Source organism: Erinaceus europaeus, chromosome 16, assembly GCF_950295315.1.
Source record: "Erinaceus europaeus chromosome 16, mEriEur2.1, whole genome shotgun sequence".
Taxonomy (NCBI): domain Eukaryota; kingdom Metazoa; phylum Chordata; class Mammalia; order Eulipotyphla; family Erinaceidae; genus Erinaceus; species Erinaceus europaeus.
The window spans coordinates 30,190,916-30,217,273 of NC_080177.1; the positions used below are offsets into that span (position 1 = coordinate 30,190,916).

General features: G+C 39.0%; 1 protein-coding gene across 1 annotated transcript in view; it reads left to right on the top strand.

Moving 5' to 3' along the window:
* The first annotated feature begins 3,883 nt into the window (after nucleotides 1-3,883).
* KCNH5 (potassium voltage-gated channel subfamily H member 5) overlaps nucleotides 3,884-26,358 on the top strand; it is a 447,738-nt gene continuing 425,263 nt past the window's right edge. The window contains exons 1-2 of the mRNA XM_007530917.3: nucleotides 3,884-4,014; nucleotides 24,125-24,248. Of these exons, the coding sequence (XP_007530979.1) occupies nucleotides 3,942-4,014; nucleotides 24,125-24,248 (197 nt within the window). The 5' untranslated portion in view covers nucleotides 3,884-3,941. The remainder of the gene's footprint in view (nucleotides 4,015-24,124; nucleotides 24,249-26,358) is intronic.

Consider the following 26,358-nt stretch of genomic DNA (forward strand, 5'->3'; position numbering starts at 1 on the left):
TATTTTATTTATTCATTCCCTTTTGTTGCCCTTGTTGTTTTATTGTTGTAGTTATTATTGATGTCGTTGTTGTTGGATAGGATAGAGAGAAATGGAGAGAGGAGGGGAAGACAGAGAGGGGGAGAGAAAGACAGACACCTGCAGACCTGCTTCACCGCCTGTGAAGGGACCTGCCTGCAGGTGGGGAGCTGGGGGCTCGAACCGGGATCCTGATGCCGGTCCTTGAGCTTAGCACCACCTGCACTTAACCCGCTGTGCTACAGCCCGACTCCCAAGTCTCCCCTTTTTATATTGGTTGCTGTTAAGCTAAAATCTCTCCTGCAGTTGAGATAGCTTTCACTTAGGTGACTTGGGAGTGAGTGAAAACCTCTGGGTACTGAAACTTGGTTTTCACAAACATCATCACTCTAATTACAATACCCCTGGAGGCAAGGGGGGGGGGGCATCATTCTGTCTTCACATGGAAGCTTCACAGTAAAACAAACAAACAAAAGCAATCTGTGTGACACTAAAGCCTCTTGATTCCTGTCTTACCTGTTAATTCTTTTGCTTTAATTCTGGCATCTGGACTCTGCAGAAACAGTTTTAAAGTGCTGTATTGGCACCTTGCTGCACTCTGTCAGGGAATTCCTTAGGGCCAGTCCAACCAGCCAGTGGTGCTCTATTTTCCCTGACTTTATTTTGATTAGAAGCTGTTTTTAGTTGTTGCAAGGGTTTTCTCTTTTTGTGCTGCAAAGTTCATGATGTCAGGAGAAATCCCTGTATGTTTCTGGCTATTGAGGTACTAAGCTGAGACCAGGCTGTTTTCCATTATTTGCCAGAAGCTTGGCTACAGGACTAGAAGTCCTCATTCTAGTTACAATGTAGCCTCTAGAGCACCATTTTGGACTAGACACTTTGTTTCTCTGGATCTTGATTTTCTCCAATATGTAATGAAAACACAAACTAGAAGACTAAATCAAGGAGATGACACCTTAGAAACACAGCTTTTATTTTTACAACAATTAAAATAATCTGAAAGTTACAGTGTGCATTTACTAAGGACAAAGAAGAAAGGGTAAATGTCATTTTAATTAAACCCATAAATGGAAATACATGGGGGAAGTTCTACCAGTAATTGTGTGTTTGAGTCTTAATGGAGTTCAAAAGAGCTTCCTCTTTGGAAAGTGTGAACTAATACACCCACAGAGGAATGACAGGGAATGGTGATATTTATAGTAGATGGTAAACTGCGATTTCATATCAATACCCAGAGGCAAGATGTGGGCAGCTGATGATTTGCAAAAGAAGTACAGATGTGAAATATTTCCTGTTAGTGATAGCGATGGAATTCTCATCATACTAGAAATGTCAGAGCTCTAACAATCTATGAAACACACACACACACACACACACACACACACACACACACACACACACAGAGAGAGAGAGAGAGGAGATTTTTAGATTGTCTATTCACCACCTTAGCCTGTGAATGACTGATTAATCTAGAATCTTGGTATATATTATCCTGGTCACCATACAGATCATACAAACGGGGTGGTGGGGTGGCGGAGGGTGACCTTTCTTAAGAAAACATTTCTAACCTTCTAGCTCTTTTCCTGCTACATAAACCAGAACAGTAGGGAGGGAGCTGTGAGCTTTGACTCCTGTCAGTAGTTGAAGCAGAATTTGGAGCAAATACATGCCAGTGTTTTATTAAGGAATGACAGTCCATTGTATTTAGAACGCATTCTAGCTGAATAGGGGGCTGAACTTGCGCCTCTGGCTGTGTTTTAGGGTGGAAGCACGAAGTGCTATCCCACCAAGCCTCTTAATCTTTATGTAGAAAGAATTCCAGCAGAGCAGACAGCTTTTTTTTTTTTTTTTTTTTTTGCCTAGCTTTAACCTTCTGGGGTTGCTCAACCACCCAAGCTCTCTCTAGGCGACTGGGTGGAATTTTCAGAGGAGAGGGAAGGAATGATCTTAAATTAAAACCTAGACCCAGGTTTTGCACGTGTGTCTCTGGACCCCTGTGATGGCTTTAAGATTCCCCCACCCCAAACACATACACACTCCCAGGCTTGATCTGGAGAAAAATTCGATGTCAGTGACTGGCAACCTAGAGTGTTCCAGATTACCCACTCTCTCCCTAGCTAGGAGAGTCCTGTGGCTTCTGGCAAGCTGGCTTTAATCACCTGTAGTTAGGGTTACCTGAATATTATAAACCCCCAAAATAGGACTTCCCCCAGCCTGTACTCCCCGCCTACAGGTACACTTACAACAGTTCGTTTTCTCACCTGTCGCTGACCTCGCCCCTGGGCGCTTTCTGACCTTCTACTACTTGACCTGGTTCAGGCTCACAGTCCTGGAGGAAGCCTCTGGCGGGAACGCCTTTAGGGCATCCGCCTTGTTCACCCAGGGGATATTAGTAATTGGAGTTTCTGGTCCTCTCCGGGCAGTTTCTGATTTTCCAGCTCCGGGTGGATCCCGATATTTTGCATTTCTAACAAGTTTATTTTGTTTATTTTTTAAGGGAAGTGACTGGAGCGCGCTCTCCCCCATTCTTTCCAGTTCTCCCTACTCCATTCGCGTTGAGGCCGGTTTCCCCCTTCTCGGTGGTAGACTCCGGCTTTTGGATGGTTTCTGAGCGCTTCCACCTCCGGCAGTGGTTGCGAGTGGATGGGGAGGTGAGAGTTGTTAGAAACCACCATGCTCACACCCGCCCTGCGCTGCTCAGCTTCGCCGCCTCCACGGCCAACTCCGCCCACTGCGCGCCCCCGCGCCCAGACCCCAGTTAACCGCTGGCTCCGCCAGCTGGGTCCAGCCTTTCCAGTAACTTTGTAGCATTGGCCGGGGTCGCTGCAGGTCACCTGCGCTCGCTCCACAGCTCTGCAAAAGCTCCCACGTGCAGCTGCAATATCTTCATCCCTCTCTGTCTTGCTCTCTCTCCAGAGGATCCGGCTCTACGTGGGGCTTGGGGAGGACTAGCTCGTCTGCTCCGGGCTCAGAGGCAAAGCGGCTCCGGCTCGGGGTTGAGGGGCAGGGCGGGCACTGCGAGCGCCCCAGTTGAGCCCGGAGGGGGGCGGTGGCAGCGTCAGGTGGCTGCTCTGCGTCCCCGCGCGCCGCCCAGTCCGCCCGGGCTTGGCTCTCAGCCTGGGCTCGCTCCAGAGGGAGCCTCGGCTCTGCCCAGTCGCCTCCTCGCGAGTAGCCGGGGCTCTGGACCCAGGCGAGAGCAGCTGAGATGTGACAGCGCTCCCCCTCCCCCCCGGATTGATTGCCAAGTGTCCTCTCCGATCCTGCTTGCTTCCCCTCTCTGCTTCCCCATCCCACTCCGCCGCCCGGCTGGACTGCGAGCATTTGCCTCCGTCTCCAGTGCGGGGGGAGAGGAGCGGCCGCCGAAGTTGGACTCAGCGGGCTGCGGGGCTCCAGCTGCGCGACAGGGGTGGGCTCGGGCCGGAAGACGCCGTGGAAGGGGTTGCCGTCTGTGCCAAGGGAGACCGGGAAGGAAACACTTGAGCTGGTTCTTTCAGCTTCACCGGCCCCGGGGCGCGGGGCGGGGGGAGAAATGCTGAGCGCCCGCCCAGGCGACCTCCGCCGCGGCAGCAGCCTCAGCAGCAGCTTCAGCAGCAGCACCTGCGGGACAGCGACAGCGGGGGCGGCGCAGGCGCACTGTGCCCCGCCGAGCCTGCAGTTCCCGAGCCCCGTGTGCGGCACCGCCACAGTCTGGGCAGCGGCGGCCGGGGGAGCGTTACTACCATGAACTGCCTGGTCCTCCTCCCCAGAGCTGCTCATCCGGGTCAGGCTGGAGACACAGTCAGGGGACCCCGCCGCCGCCGCCGCGCCCCCTCTTCTTTCGGCTCGGTCTTCTCCACCTTTTCTTCCTCTTTCTCCACCACCTTCTCTTCCTGCATCCCCCCCTCCCCCGCCGCGGATCCTGGCCGCCGCTGTCCAGACCCAGGATGCCGGGGGGCAAGAGAGGGCTGGTGGCACCGCAGAACACATTTTTGGAGAATATCGTCAGGCGCTCCAGTGGTAAGAAGAGTTGCAGTTTGAAACACCCCCCACCCCATCCCGCCCACGCGCGCCCCGCAACTCCCCATCCCATTTCTCTCCCAAGGGGGGAGGGGGGTGCCGGCTGCCCTACCTAGTGGCTTTAGTCTCTGCAACTGGGACTGACTGATCTGGGGTGGGTGTGGGCATTTAGGTGTGGTGTAGAAAGTTAGTTATGTGCCCTCCCCAAGGTGTACTAGCGTCTCTTTTACCTGTCTAGATCCTACCAAAGGCGGTTGCGTACATCAGGAGAGTAAGAGTTTTGCTTTGGAGAAGGGCTATCTTTTTTTTTTTTTTTTCTGATTCATCTTTTTCTTCACATTTTCCTCAAGTAGATTGCAGAGACTGATGAAATTCTCAGGAGTTAGTATCAGTGGAAGGATTTCCCTCAAGTTGGGAATGCCATCGGGAGTGGCTACTTAATAAGAAGATTTAAATCTCTTGTGGGGCTTTTGGGCCCAGTGACCTCCTTTGAAAGGGTCCTTGTGTGGCACAGAATTCTGGTGGTGTTTAACTTCTTGAAAAATGGGAAAGCGATGACTATGAACTAATTTGTTTTTAAAGTTTCTCTTTTTTAAACATTGTGAATTGGTCTCTGTGATATATTGGATTTATATATTATGCATATTTATTTGATTTGACTTAAGCAGAAGAAATGTAATAGGAGGAAAAGACTAGCCACTGTGAATTTAAGATGACTGGAGAAAGAAAATTAAAACACCATCCTGTCCTGCTACTGATAAGACATGCTTTCTTGTCTTAAAGTTTCTTCAAAATGTCATCCATTTAGGCATTTATTTCTTCCAAGATAAACTGAATGAGAATCAAGTATATGCCTCACCTTTTAAGACCTCATAAACTTTCCATTTTACTGAAATCACATTTCCCACTTATTTTAAGTTCTTTTATGTAATTTTTCCACTTTATATATATATTTAAAGTATTTTTTACACGCCCCCCCCCCGAGTCTTGTTATTTTGAGATTCCTAGCTAGTGGAAGTATGAGAGAGACATTTTGAAAAATCGGTTACAGGAGAGCATGGGCCAAAGCAATAGAAATACTTTATCTAGTACTATAACTCACTGCCAATTTATTCATAATTCATTGAATCATTGTTTATTGGGGGACCTTATACAACAGATGCTATGTGGAACCTTCTGGTTAAAAAATTAAAACACTTCTATTCCCATTTTTTAAAAACTTATTGTTGAGAAGTACCTAGTAAGCAAAACAGAGGTATTCTTTCAATGCTAATGAATAATTAATTATAATTGTTCTTTCCCTGAATTGCTAGATCAGATTTACTAAGTCTTACTAGATTGGATATTTTTTTTTCCTGAAAACTAGGTTTCCAAATAAGTCTCTGATTTGGGGAACCACATATATTTAAGAATCCCAAAGGGATTTTCCTACATCTTTGACATGATATTTGGGCTTTATTGACAATCAGAACTTTACTTATTGCATTTTGATCAAATACTGACACTGTGAAAGTATAGAGCAGAAGTTTGGGATTAGAATATAGCTAATAGGCTGGATCTAGTTTTTTTTTTTTAAAAAAATATACAGAATATTTTTAAGTCACCCCAATGAGATTTCATGCATTTTTGATTTCTCTGATAATAAATATAAATCATAATGGCAGACAATTTCTGTGGTTATTCACTACCTTTTTGTATTAAAGTTATCACAGATCTAGAGTACAATAGTTGCTATTAAAACAACCAACCTGGGAACTCTAAAGTTTATTTAGGGGATGTACCAGTCTTATGTCATCTTTGTCATCTTCTTTGGTTATCTTAACTTCATTTGGTCTTTAAAACTGCTTTTCAGGGCTGGGTGGTGGCGCACCTGTTTGAGCGCATATGTTACAATGCACAATGATCTAGGTTTGAGCCCCCACACCCCACCTGCAGCTTTCCGAGTGGTGAAGCAGTACTGCAGGTGTCTCTCTGTCTCTCTCACTCTCTATTTCCTCCTTCCCCCTTGATTTCTGGCTGTCTCTATCCAATAAATAAATAAATAAAGATAATAATTAAAAGAAACATTATTAAAAATTAAAAAAAACAACTGCTTTTCAAAGAAGGCCTTACAGATAAAACTCATAGGCTCTCTGTGTATTTTCATGATAAAGATAAAAACTCCTTTACTGGAGTTTCCTAGTAAAGCTTTTTTTGGTTGAAATTTCATATACTGACTGGAACCATGAATTTCAAATATACCATGAAAGTAAGGTTTAGCTGTATGTAGCCTTAAAATTCCTGCTTTTATTATCATTTTAAAAAACATTTTTAACTTAAATTTTATTTTATTTTCATGAGAGAGAGAAAGATACAGAGAAACCAGAGCACTGTTCAGCTCTGGTTTATGGTGGTCCTGGGGACTGAACCTTGGACCTTGGAGCCTAAGGCATGAGCCATTGTGTGTCACCATTATATAGTCTCCCCAGCCTGCTTCTTCTATTATCTTCAGGCTACATCTGCCATGCAAATTATTGAATGGTTTTTCATTTTTATACTTTGTGCTCAGTTGCTTTATTTAAGGTTTCTTTCCATGGATAGCATCAGGCACAAATGAAAAATTATCTGCCTCAGCATTTTAAATAACATTAATTGCTTATGGCTAAGTTGACATACCACAATTCAAAACTTCTAAGACTTATTTGAAATGTGTACGTAAGTATATGAGCACAAATATGTAGTAAATACCAAAGAGGTTCAGTTCCACCTTAATAGAGAACTTTGGTAATTGAGAATTAGTCTTAACTAGGTCTGCACATTCATGGTCTACACAGTTGCCACCATTTCCATATGATTTGGCAGAAAAAAAAATCAACCTGTGTAGTTCTTTAATTGAGACACACAGAGGAAATGCCCTTCAGTGTTCTCACAGCTGAATTGGGTTTGTCACAGTGTAGATTTCATTATTCACTAACTTAATGGCATTGGTAATGAGATGTTTGTAGAGTTTTAGTGGGAAAAGAAAGAAAAGGAGCCAGCTCTTCCAAGATGTTTCAGGGTTGAAAAAAGCCTGGAATGGTCTAGTGAGCTTTTATCCCATCACATCCTTCTCTTTCTGATATAACTCTTTTCTTCTGAGAAGATTTTGTAGAAATCTAATGAATATAGAAATATACCAAGAGGCATCCATCCAGATATAAAAACAGAGGAAGAAACTTTATTTTACACATACAAAGAGCAAAGATAATGGGGGTTGGGGGAATGGGCAGAGAGAAAGAGAGAAGGGAAATGAACACAAGAAAGCATCAGAATTTATTTATTTCTGGATACCAACAATGAACTGAAGCCTTACTAAACTAGAAATCCATTGTAGAACTTCTTGATGATACAGAACAAAAGAGCAAAAAGTATGGTTTTTCTGTCCCCTCTCCATAACCCCCCCTTTTTGGGGGGTAGTGGGGGATATTTGGGTGTAGCTGTCATGCCTGAGAATTTCCCTGTAAAGTCCCAAACTCCTCTGTTGCAATTTTCCAGAATAAGTGTGCCGTTCTGTGGCCTAGAGTAGCACTTATTGCCTATTTACTGTTATTTCACACCTCTTGAGATTGGATTTTTATTTTCCTTATTTAGTTGACTCAGTCTGTTATAGGAAAGCATTTCAAATTGTAACTGGTGATTTAAAGCCTATAAAGTGAAAGAAGGAGGGCCATTGAGGAGGCTGGATACACACATACTTTATAGCCAAATCCCAAAATAGTAAAAATAGAGGATTCTTCTTTTTTTAGTTTTAAGATAAAAGACAAGATAATTAATTTTTTTGAGAAATTAAAGGAGTCATAGGAGACTCTAATTAGATAGAGTAAGCACATGGTTGTTTTATAAAGTTGTAAAGGTCCAAAGCATAATTGCAGGAGAAGGTCTAGATAGATTTTTGACTAATACCAAAGAAGGGAAGAGAAAAGCTTGAGAACTGGGTAGTAAACTTACTACATCTGCATAGAGTTTTATGGAAAGAACTCCTTTCCTAAAGTGTTACTGAGTGATCTATCTCTAGAACATTATCAGACTAGCTTCTTTTACTGAAATTTCGATATGTACAAGCTATTTACCAATATATATTGAATTGTAGGGAGCAGTGGATTTGTAGGTAGAAAGTAAATACTCGGGAGAAAAAACACAACAGATTTTTGGTGAAATTTTAGATTAAAAAATAAAGACATTTCAAAGGCCTTCAATATGTTTATTTTTTGTCTTTCAGCAGCACATTTTACTCTTTCAATTGTTGTCTTTGATCCTTTATAGGTGGAAATGATCAGCCTGACAGTAAACTAGGTTGCCATTTAAAAGTATAAATACAGGGAGTCAGGCGGTAGCACAGCGGGCTAAGCGCACATGGCACACAAAGCACAAGGACCAGCATAAAGATCCCGATTCCAGCTCAGAGTTCTAGCCCCGACTCCCCACCTACAGGGGAGTCTCTTCACAGGCAGTGAGGTAGTTCTGCAGGTGTCTCTTTCTCTCCCCCTCTGTCTTCTCCTCTTCTCTCCATTTCTTTCTGTCCTATCTAACAAAGAAGACATCATCAACAACAATAATAACTACAACAACAATAAAAAGACAATAAGGGCAACAAAAGGAAAAATAAATAAATTAAAAAAAATTTTTAAAAAGCATAAATACAAAATAATGCCTTTTTAAAATAAGAAATTAAGTGTGGTTTAACATTTTAAACATCATGGAAAAAGCAGGAGAGGTAGTACTTTATGGACCATTTAATTTTTAAGAGAAAATATTCAATAATTCAGTGCCTTTCTTTAATTTTCTCTTCTTTCTTTTTTTTTCCTTTGAGACTCTTAGCACTTGTTCACTCAGTTGTTTCTTTTTTTTTTCTTTTCATTTATTTTGTTTCTTAAGGAAAATCTCAAACTGTTTTTGTGCTATTACCAATATATGTAAAAACTGAGGTTAAACTATCAATATTAAAAAAGGAAACTACAGGAGAGGAAAAAATCGGTGAATTAAAACAAAATTCAAATGGATTACTTTCTAAGTTTTATGTAAAGGAAAAGAAATGATGGAAAAAATGAATTTGGGGGTATAAAGTTCTTAGTATTTCTTAGAATACTTTGATGACTAAGCTCTTCAGGAAACATTAATAAAACCACATTTTTAAAGCATTGGTTAACACAGTTATTACATCACTTTTACGTTTAGAACACTATAGAAGTTGAAATTATACTGACCACTTGCTAAATTGTATTTATAAGTAAGCCAGAGGGTTATTGTTCAAATTTTAGAGCCCACACTGCATTATATAATGAATGCAGCACTTAGCTGACTAGAGATGCTTATCCCAGAACACTCGTGTCTTTACTTGAAGTTGCTCTCTTTTCTCTATATTTTCCTTGATTTCAGAAGTTGGGGTGTATAAGAAATTTGTTTACATTTCACTTGCTTTGTTAATAATAAGATGTTTGCTAGCTTGGAGGGATGAAATTTCCATATTCTCCAGTGTCTAGTATAGGGAAAAAGGTTATTTTGTTGTCTAGAGATTTTTTTTGTTTTAGATAGTGTTTACCACAAGAGGTCACTCTAGGTTCTGTCACAGGTGAACCAAGCAGTTATATCTTTGTTTTTTCTTCTTTTTATTTTTTTCCCTGCAAGTTTGATTGGGGGTTGAAAATCAATAGTTATTACTCTTGAATTAAAATACCTAAAATATAGCACACATAAAAAAATGAAGATGAAGAGTGAAGAAAAATTCTTTTAATTGTTGCAATCTCACTTTGGTAGCTGGTAAGCTTAAGCATTTGTGACTAATTTAATTACTATGTTACTATAATATTAATAATAGCAGCTTATATAAGCTGGTAAACTTAAGTTTACGCAGATGAACAAAATTTTATTGTAATAAATTGGGCATGATGTGTCAAAGAAGTAAGATTTTGGAGAATAATAATACGTAAATAATATTCAGACTAGAAGGATGCATATGTATTTTCTATTCCATAAAAAGTGTTCCTCTGTCAGATGTTGTGATATAATTCAGGTTAAATTGGTGAAGTAGAATCACTTCATTATAATCCTTTCATAGAAAAATGGTTTACAAATTTATTAGAATATTATATGATTCTAGTGCTTTGATGTGTATAAACTTTTAAAGTAACAAATAGAACTAAAATCAACATTCTCCAGAGTTCTCCAAACTTACTAATCTCCTCCATCCAAATATATTTGGAGACCTGCTACATTAAATGGTTTTTTTTCTTGTCAGTCAGTAAGTCTGAATCTTGGTTTTAAGAAGTTACTCTGAAATTGCCCAAACAAAATGAATTAGTGGAGAAAACTGAAATGAGCCATCCAGTACTTTTTTTTTGAGGAATCAAATAAACATGAATTATACATTGCAATACAAAAATAGTGTATCGGAATTAGGTTAAAAAATTATCTTCATTTACCCTAAAAATAAAATTAAACACTTTATAATAGCATAGAACTAAAAAAAATCTCATTGTTTGGCTTCAATAAAGCAAAAATAGTAAATATATGATGTGATAGATAAGCTTATGTACTTGAAATCATTTTAATTTGTTAACTATATCTTAATAATGCTGAAAAATATTTTCAGTAAGTTCCACTAAATAATTTAGCCAAACAATGTATGACATCACACTTTAAAAAATAATGATCTAAAATAAATCATGTAAATATTTTTATTTTATGTAATACAAAAGTTAATGTTGGAAAGGGCATAATATTGATATTTGATACAACATGGTAGATACTACTGTCACATTTTGTTATAGATATTTTAGTATTTGGCTGTATGTGGATAACATTGTTAATAACTATTCTTAGATATATGCATTTAATCAGTTTTGACGTATTACATTTTCACATGGAAAAAAAAAGGACAGGAAAATAACTTAGAAAGGAAGAGTAGGGTGTGGTTCTGGGGAATTTGAGCTCCAGGACACATTGGTGGGGTTGTCTGTCCAGGGAAGTCTGGTTGGCATCATGCTAGCATCTGGAACCTGGTGGCTGAAAAGAGAGTTAACATACAAAGCCAAACAAGCTATTGACTAATCATGAACCTAGAGGCTGGAGTATTGTAGATGAAGAGTGGGGGGGAGGGGGTAGGGGATCTCCGTTTTGTAGATAGCTAGGAGGCATATTTTACTTATATTTTACTTATATACTAGTGTTCTTTTTCCTCTGAGCCTGATATCTGATATGCAGGTGGATGCAAGTTATTGTCTGGGGAGATGATGTCATGGATGGAAAAAGGACCAGAAAGCTGGATCAGGGAAGAGAGTAGCTCCCAAATATGGGAAAGATATATAAGTATTGTTGTCAGTAAACCCCATCTATTTGTTCTATGTGTCCTAGAGCTCCTATTCCCTAGAACCCCACCTCACTAGGGAAAGAGAGAGGCAGGCTGGGAGTCTGTCAGTGCCCATGCTCAGCAGGGAAACAATTACAGAAGTCAGACCTTCCACCTTCTGCATCCCACAATGACCTTGGGTCCATACTCCCAGAGCGTTAAAGAATAGGAAAGCTATCAAGGGAGGGGATGGGATGCGGAGTTCTGATAGTGGGAATTGTGTGGAGTTGTACCCCTCTTATCCTATGGTTTTTGTCAGTGTTTCCTTTTTATAAATAAAAAAAAAAAAGAAAAAATAAGAGTAGTTGAAAAACTATATGAAATTTTATTTTTCTTAGGATCTAGTTCCCTCAGAGAAATATAAGTACTAAGTACAAAGTCTTATTGATTTTAAGAAACAATTGATCCAAGATTTGAACTTAGGTACATAACCAGAGCAGTTTTTGGAGGTAAAGACACATTGCTGGGAAGTCATGTTTTGTAGGGCAAATCAGACAGAACTCATGAGAGTGAGAGATGAACAAGTTCATCATCTCATACTCTTCTGATATTCTAACTTGATGTCAAATAGAAATGTAATTTATATCTTTTGTTCTAATTACTAAGGAGTGAAAAACTAGGCTACTTATAAAAGATGAATTGTTCAGAAATTTGTAGACTCTATTTTAACTTTAAAGCAACATTACAATTAAAAGTTATTGTTAAATTTTGTCTTTGGGAATAAGTCCTTAGCAGTTCAAATATCTTCAGAGTGAGGTTTATGTTAGGGTGCAGCTTATAGACCTGTGGAGGGAGAGAAGGTTTATGACTTAAAATCTCAACTACTTAATATTTTGCTTTCTTCAGGTCAAAAAAAAAGATAGGAAATAATATTCCTTCCCTTACCTTATCTAGAGAAAATATTGCCAGGCTAGCGTTGAGGTGCCTCTTCCTGGGCACATACTCTCTGGGTTGGAGAGAACCCGACCGGAGCCAGCCTGGGCTGCTACTCACTCAGCGAAGTGAGGGAGATGACTCAGGAACCAAACATGTGGCGAGAGGCAATGCAATATCTTTATTGATCAGAGAGCCAAGGCTTTTAAAAGGCAGATCCGGAAGTGGCAAGTCGGAAATGGAAATGGTTAGGAAAGGGGCAGAGGAATACAAAAAGGGGCTGGGAAGGTAGAAACTTCCTTAGCAACTATTGCAAGGATTTTAACTGGTAGGACTAATATTACCCTGCAGGCAGGGAGGGTCTTGAGGGTAGAAAGAAGGTAGATCAGAGGAATAGAATGGGTGGAGATCTTTCAGACAAAACAATGATTATGTAGATAGGCTGTAGTATCAGGAATGCAGGGTGCTTTGTGAGGCTCCTCACAATTTCCCGACAAAATATGAAGTGGTTTTTATACCCTTTGTGTGTCACCACCTGGCCCCTATTTCTTTCTTTTTTTTTTTTTTTAATGATTTTTAAAGATTATCTTTATTGATTTATTTATTGGATAAAGACTTCATGCCCATTCACTCTACTGACTCATCTCAGGGCATCAAACTTACACATGACCAACATCTTCTGCCGCCAGTGTATAAAAATGTGGTGGAGGAGTGTGTGGCAGACCTGGTTGAGTACACAAGTTACCTTACACAAGATTTGGATTTAAGGTCCCATCTCTAACTGCAGCTGAGGGAAAGCTTCACAAATGGTGAAGCAGGGCTTCAGGCATCTCTCCCTCTCTCTTTCTATCTCAGTGCCTCTCAACCTCTCTCTCTGTGATAGCAAAGAAGAAAAAAGAAGAGAAAGAAAGAGATGTGATAGACTGATGGTATACCCAATTGAGCCCACATGTTACCATATGCAAGGATCTGGGTTCAAGCCCAGGTCCCCACATGCAGGGGGGAAGATTTACAAGTTCTCTCTCTCCCCCCTCTCAATTTCTCTTTCCTATTAAATAAAAAGAAGAAAATAAAAAAGAGGAAAAATCGTCACTGGAAACAACGTTGGTGACATTATGGGGGGAAAAATGAATCTACTGGGCAAGAGAGTTTTCTCAGGAATGGAACTCAGGAACAAAAGCTCTGCTCTGAATGAGGAGGAGGTACATTGTTGGTGCATTGTTCTAAAGCAGTCTCTTTCTACTAGAGCATCTAACAATCCTTTGGCTTACTGTCTGGACATTTCTAAGTCTCAGAGGCTCAAAGTGGTTGGGTGGGAACAGCAGTGGCTTTTGGTCTTGATGACAGAGCCTTGTCCTGGCTCTCACCCTTAACCACAGTGACAGACATGCTAACGCTTTCCAGGCTTAGAACACTCACTTGGCAGGGTTTCTGGAAACAAACAAAAACAGAAAACAAACAAACAAAAACTGCTGTCCTCTTCTCCTTAAAATCCCATTAATTAACAAAATAATCCTTTTTTTTTGTCTCCGGGGTTATTGCTGTGGCTAGGTGCCTGCACTATGAATCCACTGCTCCTGTCGGCCATTGTTCCATTTTTTTTTTTTTTTGTATTGGATAGGACAGAGAGCAATTGAGAGGGGAGGGGAGATAGAGAGTGGGGAGAAAGAAAGGCACCTGCAAATCTACTTCATCACTTGTGAAGCAACCCCCCTCTAGGTGGGGAGCAGGGGCTCAAACTGGGATCCTTGCATGGGTCCTCATGTGTTGTACTATGTGCACTTAACCCAGTGAGCCACTGTCCAGCCCCCTATATATTTTTTTCAACTTAATCTTTTTTTTATTACTTCAGTTCTTAGAGAAGTTGAAGAAGGCAGAAAATGTCAGGCTCCTTTTATAAGTGTTCCAGAGGAATCTTGCTAGAGGAGAGAAATGAGTTGAATTTGTGATCTGTATCTTTCCTTGAGCAATTAGTTCCTGCTGCATAGTAGTAGCAATAAAAAAGACAGGGCGAAGCTTAGAAAATTAATTGGATTATAAGTACATTCAGAAAAGTTCACTCTTGTTTTTCTATCAGATGTACAGGTTAGACTAGTCTTTTGATTGAAATTCTTCATTAGTGTTTGATTGGATTAAAAAAAGTATAATTTCTTCAGAAAAGATGTATTTCACTTATTAAAAACAGGCTTGTTTATTTGTAGGATTAACAAGTGATGCTTGAACATTAAATGTGTGATACTACTTTCTGTGATAAACATGTTTTGACTAATTAATTTTTTATCCAAGATTATATAACTAGTGAATGTTTTATGGTTTTAAGTGTTTGAAGAAGTTTCATCTTAGGACTAGAGAGATAGCTTATGGGTAGGGCACATGCACTGCTATGTACATAACCCAGGTTTGAGCCTTAACACCACAGCTGAGGTGCTGCTACCAGGGGGAAGCTCATGAAACTCCACAAATTAACAAAAAAAATCATTGTCATAAAATCAAGTAAAAGTTTATATCTATATTAAGGTGAATATTATCTGTTGTATGGTGGGGCTGTGAATCATTTTGCTTCTAATGATTCTGAATATTATGCTTTAAGGACCAATCATCTCATGAATAAAACACCAACTATTAAAAAAGTAGAAACTTCATATTGTGGGCTGGGGAGAAAGCATATTGTTTATGCAAAAGAGTCTCATGACTAAGGTCCTATGTTCAGTCCCCAGCACCACCATAAGTCAGAGATGAACAATGCACTGTCTTTGTCTCTATCTCTCTTATTAAAATACAATCAATAAAAATATTAAAAAAGAAACTTTATATTGTTAGACACAGTTTTTTGTTTGTTTGTTTGTTTGTTTCATGCATTTTATGGGGTGCTGAGCAATGAATGGACTCAGGGCCTTGCCTATGGGTGATACCACAGAGCATCCTTTCCAGCCCAAATTTCTCTTTCTTTTGTTCTTTCATTCTTTTTTTTCCCGGTGCAGTGTAGAGGACCTCATGCATGTGTTATATCAATGAGATACCTCCTTGTACCAACTTGGGTTTTTTTAGAGAGGAGACACCACAGTACAACTCCATCACCTATGAAGTTCTAATTTGTCATAGGTGCTCCCATTTGGTGTTGGAACTCAAATCCAGGGCCTCATGCAGAGTAAGGCATAGCTCTAGCTGGTGATCTCCCCCACCCTCCATATTGCCTCTTTTTTATTTTTGGAAGGAGAGAATGTAGGAGAAGAGAGTGGAAATAATAGCACCCCAACAGCATTCATGGGGCTCCCCCTGTGCTGTCCATGGTGCTCTGATGTGGCTGGAGGACATAAACCCAGGGCATTGTACATGACAAAGCATGTGCTCTGTTGTGTGATTTGTCTCCCTGACACTATTTACATATTTTAAATGTTTACATTTTCTTTTTCTTTATTTTTAATAGTGATTTAATATTCATTTACAAAATTACAAAACAGTAGGAGTACAACTCTGCACCATTCCTACCACAAGAGTTCTGAATCCCCAATCCCTCTGTTGTAAGCTACAGCAGTTCTCCTAGGGCTGCAGATATGAGTTAGTTATTATTTCTACAACTGTCTATATTTGTGTACATCCCTTTTTCCCCTATGGTACCATCTTCTCGTCCTTCCAGGTCACACATAAACCTGTCACAACATCCAAATGGCTCTCTTTTGCCTTTTATTCTCCAGGTACGAAGTCTATACTTTATAAATGATCTATATATTTTAACGAATTTGCTGTTGTTCCTATCACCAGAACTTCAGAAGTTCATGTTATTTATTTTCTTTATTAGTGGATTTTTAAAAAATTTTATTTAAGAAAGGATAAATTAACAAAACCATAGGGTAGGAGGGGTACAACTCCACACAATTCCCACCACCCTATCTCCATATCCCATCCCCTCCCCTGATAGCTTTCCCATTCTCTATCCCTCTGGGAGCATGGACCCAGGGTCTTTGTGGGTTGCAGAAGGTGGAAGGTTTGGCTTCTGCAATTGCTTCCCCGCTGAAGATGGACGTTGACTGGTCGGTCCATACTCCAGTCTGCCTCTCTCTTTCCCTAGTAGGGTGGGCCTCTGGGGAAGCAGAGCTCCAGGAAACACTGGTGGGGTCTTCAGTCCAGGGAAGCCTGGCCGGCATCCTGATGACATCTGGAACCTGGTGACTGAAAAGAGAACTAACATACAAAGCCAAACAAATTGTTGAGCAGTCATGGACCCAAAGGTTGGAACAGTGGAGAGGAAGTGTTAGGGGGGTACTCACTGCAAACTCTAGTGTACTTCTGCTTTCAGGTATATATTTTGCAGTAGTTTATGGATACGTGTTAACATATGCTCTCTCTCATAGAAACTGATGTATATCTAGGTTTTGGGACTTTGTTAGAAAGTGAACCACCTGGGATGGAATTAGAGTATACTATGAAAGGAAAGGTCTCACCCGAGTAATGAGGCTGAAGGGTTGTCATTCCACACGTGAAGTCTCTGGACACAGTCTGAAGTGAAGCATGTTGAGGTGGCAATCGTTGCATTGATTAGGTTGCGATCTGCAGATGCAACATTATTTGATATGGATTGGGAGATGCATACGGGAAAGTGGGCCCTATCCAAGGGTTCCAGGACTGGGGGAAGTAGAGGCTCTATAGTGGAGATGTGAGGTTCCTGCTGTCTTAGGGTTCCAAAAGACAATCGATAGTTAATGTTATCATCACATTATTTGGTAATTGGGTTAACTTTAAAAAGTCCTTTTGTTAGGGTTTGCTGTACAGTATCCAGTATCTTGTATATAGCTGTGCTATTGGTTGCTTCTGATCTACTTGGTCTAGGCTTTTGAGAGAGTCCGCATACCAATACATAGCCTATATATTAAAAAGACAGTCTCTGTTTTAAAAAACATACAATTAATTTTCCCCCTCTCATATTAATTAACTAGTGAATTATATGACTACATTTTACTTCAGAAGTTCATGTTATTTCTTGCATTCTTAACCACTTTGACTAGGTGGAAAAATGATGAAGTTAATGTCATCAAAGAAACACAGAAACTTAAAAATGTACCTTTGATCTGAAGAAGATAAAAAGTGGAGGCATATTTTTATCTTTGATGACAGCTGAACAAGTTTGAATAAATTAACAGATTTTTTGCATATTTCAAACTCCCACAGTGATGATCTGTTTAATGTTGCCAATATTATTATGTAATAATTAGTCTCATTGTGGAAGGTACAAAGTATATTCACCTAACATATACATATGAACACATACACATATGCTCTTTTGTCATAGAGCTATAAGATGAAGGTGTATCTTGTAAGAACATGAACGATACCAGCTTTATATTATGAAATTGATACAGGAGAAATGGACAGCGCACCTTCCAGTAATCAACATTGTGGAATGGGCATGGCATATAAATTATTTATGCTTCTGTTTAACCATCTGTACCAAGATTTTATTTAACCCAGATAGAATGTGCTATATATGCTTCAGGGATTTTTCTGCTGTTACTGTTCTGTAAAACTTAAGTATATCTATAGCTATCATTTAATCAGAATATTATTTTTTTAATATGTGCCCCATTCTTTAACATCACACGTTTTCAAAGAGCAGAAAAGTCTTCTGGGCACACTACATTTTTTTTAAAAGAAGAGAATTGTTAATTCTTTGAAGAAAAATACATATTTGTTTAACAAAGTCTAGCACTGCTATAATAGGTATTGACATACAGCTTACAGGAACCAGTATTTATTATATTTGATCTAATCATTCAACAAAACATTTGTGGATGTACAATGATGAACAAATAGGTGTGGTTCCTGATCCAATAGAAATTAGAGTCTGGTAGGATAGACAGTCTTTCAGTACATCCATACATGATGTGTAATTACAGACAGTGGTAAGCATTATGAAGGAAAATGTGAGGGTGTGGTCATCAAGTGTACTAGTGACTAATTTTGATTGAGAGAAGGTGTTGGGGCAAATCTTTCTAAAGAACTAGTGTTAAATAAGTCGACAGGAGAGTATTTCAGACAAATAGAAAGCATGTAAACAGCCCTAAGGAGAGAAAAGAGCCAATGAAGTAGCTAAGTTTATGAAACTTAACTATGAGGATAGTTCAAATGTAGTAGGGTAGAGGAAGAAAAGTGAGAAATAAATAGAAACCTGATGATTCTTGGTAAGACTGTATATTTTTAAGTACAGTGGAGAAACTTATTTAAAAATATTTTATTTTAATGAGGGAAGGAAGGAGGGAGAGAAAGAGACTGATCAAAGCACTACTCAGCTTTGACTTATTTTGGTGTTGGGTATTGAGCCTGGGACCTAAAAGCCTCAGTCACAAGTTTGTTGCATAATCGTTATGCTGTGTTCCCAGCCTCCAGTGGAGAAACTCCTGTTCACAATGGTTATTCTTTGTGTAGCAACAAGCTAGGTTGGGGGGATAGAGAGCAGTAGAGTTTAGATAGGAAGTTGAAGATATGGTTGCAGTAGTTCAGGCAAGAGATAATGGTGGCTTGAACTGGGATAGTAGCTGTTGAGATGGAGAGAAGTGGATGTACTATATTTGTATTTATATTTATTTATTTTTTTGTAGATTTATGAGGAATCAGTGTTATATTGGATGGGTGACTTCCAGGGTTTGGGATCAAGTATAGCTAGATGTAGGGAAGATTTCACTTACATGAAGAAAACTGAAAAAGAGATAGTTTGGAGTGACTCTGAAATTCACGTGTCATCACTTTGTCACTTCGCTCACTCTATATTCCTTTGAGAAAGAAACTTGGGTCAGTGTGACTGTAGCCAGAGGCTTCTGAATTTTACTTATAGGAGGTCAAAAAAGAGTATCATCAATAATCCATTTGATCAGCGTGGTTATTCTCAAGAACTAGAAATGTCATATTTTAATCAAATAGACAATGAAGTGAAATTGTGAGCAAAGCCAAAATCCAAAGCAAATTCCAACTCTAAAGTGAACATGTGACAGTCAACTTAGTTGAAACTTTCTATTCAGCCAGTCCTATTTAGAAAAAGATAGTGACCCTGGGTAAACTTTATTGCAATTTTTTTTTAAAGTTTCAAATCTCTTTTTAAAGTTTCAAATCAGGTGGGAGATATGGGTAACTTCTCTTAGAGTTAGACTTAATCTTTTGAAAAACTTGTATATTCATCAAAGTGCTTTCTTCAGAATTTCTGGTTTATTTTTGTAAAGTTCTTTCCCTTCTTACCTCTACTCTATGTCTTTTCTCACCTAATTCTTCGGTGGGTTTTATCACTTCTTAAAATATCTAGTGTTTCTCTATTCTAGTGCTGTGAAATACTTTTCTATAGAGGAATTTCCATAAAAATGATAAGGTAGAAAGAGAGAAGGTGAAGGAGAAAGTGAGGACTTACCCCCTCCCCCCACACACACAGCGAGGTGTTTTGTTATTGTTAATGTCAGTGGGATTTCTGGATCAGAGAAGGCTACAGTTTTATTTAAAAAGACATAATATGAGGCTGGGTGGTGGTGCATCTGGTTGTGTGCACACATTACAGTGCACAAGGATCTGGGTTTAAGCCTAGACCGCACCTACAGGCAGGAAGCTTCATGAGTGGTGAAGCAATGCTTCTCCTTCTCTCCCTCTATATCTTACCTCTCTCTCTCTATTTATCTCTGTTTATGACCAAAAATAAAAACAAAAATTAAAAATTAAGTAACCTGAAACTTTTTCTTCTAAAGAAGTGCCTGTAATCCTGCCATACATAAGTGGTATTGTAACAGTTAGAAGGAGAAATTCTTTTCAGGAATTATAGAGAGGGAAGAAACATCTCACATTTTAAAAAACATTGTTTTCACTGAGTGAATATAACCTCTCTTTTCCAGAACTTTCTGTCATTCAGGGATATGGACCTCATGGTTTATTTGTGACTTCCTTTAGGAACAGGACTAATGTGTAGCAGTATTGATTATTTAAATTAAGTAGTAAGTTTCTATTGTACCAAAGAACTAGCTCTGTAGAGATAAAGCATTCCCTTTATATTAAAATAAAAAACAAACTTAGCAGTTCAGAAATCTAGTGTGATGGAACAGAAAGTGGAAAACAGTGAGGTCTGCTTTTGTATTATTTCCCCAGACCAGAAACCCTCTTCTACATTTACAGAATTCTTTAACTCTCTCGATCTGCTTTCCCATCTGTGAACACAGAGCAAGAATGCACAAGATGAGTGTGTTATGCACCGAGGAATCATCTGACAACTTTGTTAAAATGGAGATTCTGGTTTCTGTTGTGAGGGATTTTCAAAGGTCTTGGATCAACTCCAGTGTCTACATTGCTATCAAATTCTCAGGTGATGGTGGTCTGTGGTTTGAGTAGCAAGGTCCTAGTTTAAAGTTTCCCAACCCTGACTGAGACTTACCTTTGTGTCTGTATCTTCGGGTTCTGCCCAGAGGCAGATAATTCAGTGTATCTGCACTAGAATTTAGCAATCTGTAATTTTGATACTCATGACAAGATACTATTGCAGCTGCCAGCACTTAGGAATTATTGCAGGAGATTAGTGCTTCACCACCCTGGCTGCACACTAGAGCCACCTGAGAATATTTGAAGCAAATATTATTGCCTGGATTGCATGCAAGATCAATTAAAATAGAATCTTCTAGAGGCTTGGAATGAGTAGTTTCTGTGGCCCACCTCCAATCTTCCACAACCTCTGACTCAACTGAATGTGCAGTAAAAATTGAGAAACACTCATAGTGATTCCCATTGGGATGTTTTGAATTAGGCATCTGCGGTTTAGTTTTTAGGCTTCTAACCCTTGAGGTTTGCTTTCATGTTCTCCTCTGCAAGGATACTAGATGATCTTACATGAATTTAGTTTTGGGGGGAGTCAGGCGGTAGCACAGGTGGTGCAAAGCGCAAGGACTGGCTTGAGGATCCCGGTTCAAGCCCCTGGCTTCCCACCTGCAGGGGAGTCCATTCACAGGCGGTGAAGCAGGTCTGCAAGTGTCTCTCTTTCTCTCCCCCTCTCTGTCTCCCCTCCTCTCTCTATTTCTCTCTGTCCTGTCCAACAGCAACAATAATAACTACAACAACAAAACAAGGGCAACAAAAGGGAATAAATAAATAAAAAATAAAAAAAAGAATTTAATTTTTTTTAAGATGTCAAGCTCTCAAGAATCTATTTAGTGTGTGGAGTCACAGCTCCTGAGATGTACTGCATTATTGCCACATGGTGGGCCTAGTGACCCAACTCTTGTGTCCCTCATCTAAGAAGATGAAATATATTCAAACGTGCTTGAAATAGTTTGCATCCTACAGAAGATTCAGTTATTTAGAATCCATGGCTCTTGGATGTTAAGAGCTGTGAGGACAAAACAGAAATTTATTTTCCTGTCAAGACTAGTTGATTGTTGCCTTCAGTTTGGTGGCTCATAAGCAACAGAAATGCATTTCTCATGGTTTTGGAGGCTAGAAACCTTGAAATCAGTAGTCTGCTAGGTTAGGGTTTGGTGAGGGCCTTCAGCGAGGTTGCAGACTGCTGACTTTTCACTGTGCCTTCACACTTTGGGAAGGAGAGCAGAGGAAGGAAGTTCCCTCTCCTGACTCACAGGGGCACTAATTTTTATTTCATCCACCCTCATGATCTCATGAAACCCTCACCACAAATTTCTTTTATAGCTTTGTATTTCAGAGACTTTGGAACTGATTTTACCCTCTCGATTTGCTACTCTTCTTGTCTGCAGAGAAATACTGACGAGATTTTTTATTCTTTCCCACCGTATTCTTTTTTTCTTTTTAAAATTAAAAAAAATTAGTGATTTAATAATGATTAGTAAGATTGTAAGATTACAGGCGTATAATATACAGTTCCCACCACTAGAGTTCCGTGTCCCACCCCCTCCATTTGATGGGTCCTGATTTCTTATTCCTTGGGGAATGTGGACCAAAATTCTGCAAAAGGTAGAAGGTCTGGCTTCTGTAATTGCTTTTCTACTGGACATGGGCGTTGGCAGTTCCATCCATACTCCCTGCCTGTTTCTATCTTTCTCTAGTGAGGTAGGGCTTTGGGGAGGTGAGGTTCCAGATACATTGGTGAGGTTGTCTACCCAGGGCAGTGAAGTTGGAATCATAGCGTCTGCAACTTGGTGGCCAAAAGGCCGAAAGATTAAAAGCAGGACAAATTGTTTAATAAACAGGAACCCAAAGGTAGAATAGAACAGATGAAATTGGGGGTCTTCAGGTGGGAAGAAGCTAGAAAGTCAACTTTAGGTGTGTTCCAAGGGAAATTGAAATTTTCTGGGGAGCAAGTTTAATTGAATTGGTTACTCTGCTCTTTTTCCTTTATTTGCATTTATTTATTTATTTATTTACTTTGAATCAAGTTAAGTATTTTTACTTATTTTTGTTCTACTGAGGATTTGATGTTTCACAAGACTCTTTTCTCAAGGGGTACAATTTCACATCTCCCCATAATATGCATTAGTATAATTTGCCCTCTACCCAAGAATTACCCTCCCTCTACTCCTGTCCATTGTGTTACTTTCTTTTCTTTTTTAGTAGCCCCGGATCTGCAGATATAGACCAAAGGCTTATTTATATTTCACTTCGTGTTTTCACGTATTTTGTTTCCTAAATCCCACATACAAGCAAGATCATCTATTATTTGCCTTTCTATTTCTGGCTAACTTCACTCAGCATGATCCTCTCAAGTTCTATTCATGTTGTAGCATAAGGCAAGATCTCCTTTTCTTATGGCTGAGTTCACTCATCTGTCTTTGGGTAATTTGGTGGTTTCCAAATCTTGTCTGATATAATAAGATATATATATATATATATATATATATATATATATATATATATATATATAGTAACAATTTGTATAGTTACTGTAAAACCACATCTCCATTAAAAATAAACTAGAGAGGTATCTTTTATTTGGAAAAAAAATGATGACTTACAAATTTAGGTAGCATGTGGTTGAAAATAATGTTTGAGTCACTTTTTGTTTTAAAAAAGATTCTTTTTTTTTTGCATCCAGGATTATCGCCGGGGCTTGGTGCCTGTGCTATGAATCCACTGCTCTTGGAGACTGTTTCCCTCCTTTTGTTGCCCTTGTTTATCATTGTTCTTCTTATTGTTGTTATTGCTGTCGTTGTTGGATAGGGGAGAGAGGAAGGGAAGACAGAGGGGGAGAGAAAGATAGACATCTGCAGACCTCCTTTACTGCTTCTGAAGTGATCCTCCTGCAGGGGAGCCTGGTGCTGGAATCCGGATCCTTGCGCGGTCCTTGCGCTTGGATCCATGCTTTGGATGTGTGCTTGACCCGCAGCGCTATGGTCTGGCCCTGTAAAAACGATTCTTTATTGCTTTTTAAAATTCAGTTTATTGAGATTAAGCTAATGAGAAACTATTTTGTCTTACATCAAAATTGCATTAATAGAATTTTTGAAGGGTTCATACAAATTTGCCTTTGCTATAAAGTTAATTATTCTCAGTTTGCTTAGAGATGACTGTAGCCCTAGTTTTAATAAGTAACCTTTTAAGTGTAATCATTTTAGTCATAAACACTTATTTAATAATACCCATACTTTTTTTTTTTTTTACATATTATACTTGAATATTAAGAGTTATCATACCTGACTTTTTTCCAGTGGAGTTTTTAGCTTGTATAAAGATTTTGTACTTAGTGAAGATCTTACAGATCCTACTTGGTAATTATACAGAGTTCATTATATGAATTTCAAGACTAAGATTTATTACTATATCACAAACCAGCATGTTTCTTTCTTAATGAATCTGCCCTTTTGGTTGCTTTAAAAAAATTACACTGCTAAATTAAACTAAAATATCTCTTCTTCTCTTTCCTTTTCTTCTTCTTCTTCTTTTTTTTTTTAGAATCAAGTTTCTTACTGGGAAATGCCCAGATTGTGGATTGGCCTGTAGTTTATAGTAATGATGGTTTTTGTAAACTTTCTGGGTATCATCGAGCTGACGTCATGCAGAAAAGCAGCACATGCAGGTAGGTGATAGACCAGCTTACAAATGTTTTCTGAACTTTAACTTAATGCTGAATGTGGTTAAAAAGCTTAAATTTTACTCATAAAATCTATAGGGTTAAGATTACATTAGGATGTAGAGACTAAATTATTAATAGAACTAATAGTTTAAGAATCGTCGAAAAGAACTTTTGCAAAACTAAATATTTTTTGCATTACAATGAATTTATTCATTCATTTAGAAAATGATTTTTGTTATTAGTTTTTAAAATTTTTTAAAAATTTTATTTATTGCATAGAGACAGCCAGAAATCAAGAGGGAAAGGAATAATAGAGAGGGAGAGTCACAAGGAGATACCTGCATCCCTGCTTCACCACTAACAAAGCTTTCCCCATGCAGGTGCAGACCAGAGAGCTCAAACCTGGGTCCTTGTGCATTGTAACATGTATACTCAACCAGGTGTGCCACCACTTAGCCCCCTTTCTTTTCTTTATTGGGAGTTAATGGATTATGGTACAGTTGTTGACACACACATACAATCTTTCATCTCCCTGCAATATGTTAGACACCATAAGCTTAACATCCTTTACAGTCATCATGTACCAGAACTGAAAGACCCCCTCCAGCCTCCACTTTTCTCTTCCTTTTCCAGAGTCCTTAGCTTTGGTGCTCTATAGCAAACCCAGTCCAAGTTTTACTTTATGTTTTACGTTATACCTATGATTGAGATCATTTAGTATTCAGATCCAAAGGGCCAAAACGCATGAATAAATGCTCAAAGTCACTGATTATCAGAGAAATGCAAATAAAGATAAGGACTAGATACCACTTTACACCTGTGATGATAGCATACATTAGAAAGACCAGTGTTGGTGAGGATGTGTGTGTATGGGGGTGTGTGTGGAGGGACCTTTTCACGCTGCTAATGGGAATGCAGATTGCTCAAACTCCTATGGAAAATTGTCAGGAAACTTCTCAGAATGCTAGAAATGGACCTACCCTTTGACTGTACAGTTCCACTCTTGGGACTATTGAAAGGAAGCAAATATACCAAACCAAAGAGACCTATGTACACTTAGGTTCACAGGAGCAGTTAATATGTATTTTAATTTTTTTATTGGAAGATTACAGTTGACAGTAGCAGTTAACATTTTTGATCACCCTCTGTAAGCTGAGAATTATTCTAGGTCCTAAAAGTATTCTGTGTCAGGGAACCACTAACAACATCAGCACTTCTTAAACTGCTAAAACTCTTATACAAAAAAAATTACCTCTGCCCCCTCCCCCCCCAAAAAAAACTCAAGTAGGACATGGCTCACGAATATTTAATGGACATCAGGATAAAATTCTTACATCCTATTCTAATCACACACACACTTGTTATGTAGGTGTTATTATACCATAGATATTTAGTTTGACTTATGTAAAACAGAATCTGATATTTATATTATTTATGACAAGTCATTTAAAATATTCTATGTGTGTGCTTAAGGAGACTATTTAAAAATCATAAAGAGGGGGAGTTGAGTGCTAGCGCAGTGGGTTAAGCGCATGTGGCATGAAGCACAAGGACCAGCAGAAGGATCCTGGTTCGAGCCCCCGGCTTCCCATCTGCAGGGGAGTCGCTTCACAGGTGGTGAAACAGGTCTGCAGGTGTCTATCCATCTCTCCCCCTCTCTGTCTTCCCCTCCTGTCTCCATTTCTCTCTGTCCTATCCAACAACGATGACATTAATAATAACAACAATAAAAAGCAACAAGGGCAACAAAAGGAAAAATAAATAAATAAATATAAAAAAATCGTAAAGAGAAATCTCTATATAAGGAATACATTTAGAACAGAAAACTTTTTCATAGTATTTCAGCAAGGACAGATGGGAAGTGTTTTCCCTGAGTTAATTTTTCTTTAAAACTCTCATCTGAATATTAAAATCACATTATTTTGAAGGTATAAGGTAACTGAATTATTTCTGTATCCCAAATCCTATATTTTTTTCAAGGAAAAAAACTGAAATAGAGTTATCTTTGGGGACTTAATCAGGGAAACTGATTTATTTCTCTATTTTCAACCTTTTTATGTGGAAAATAATATATTCATATACAAAGATCTATCTTTTGCATCTTCATCAAGTT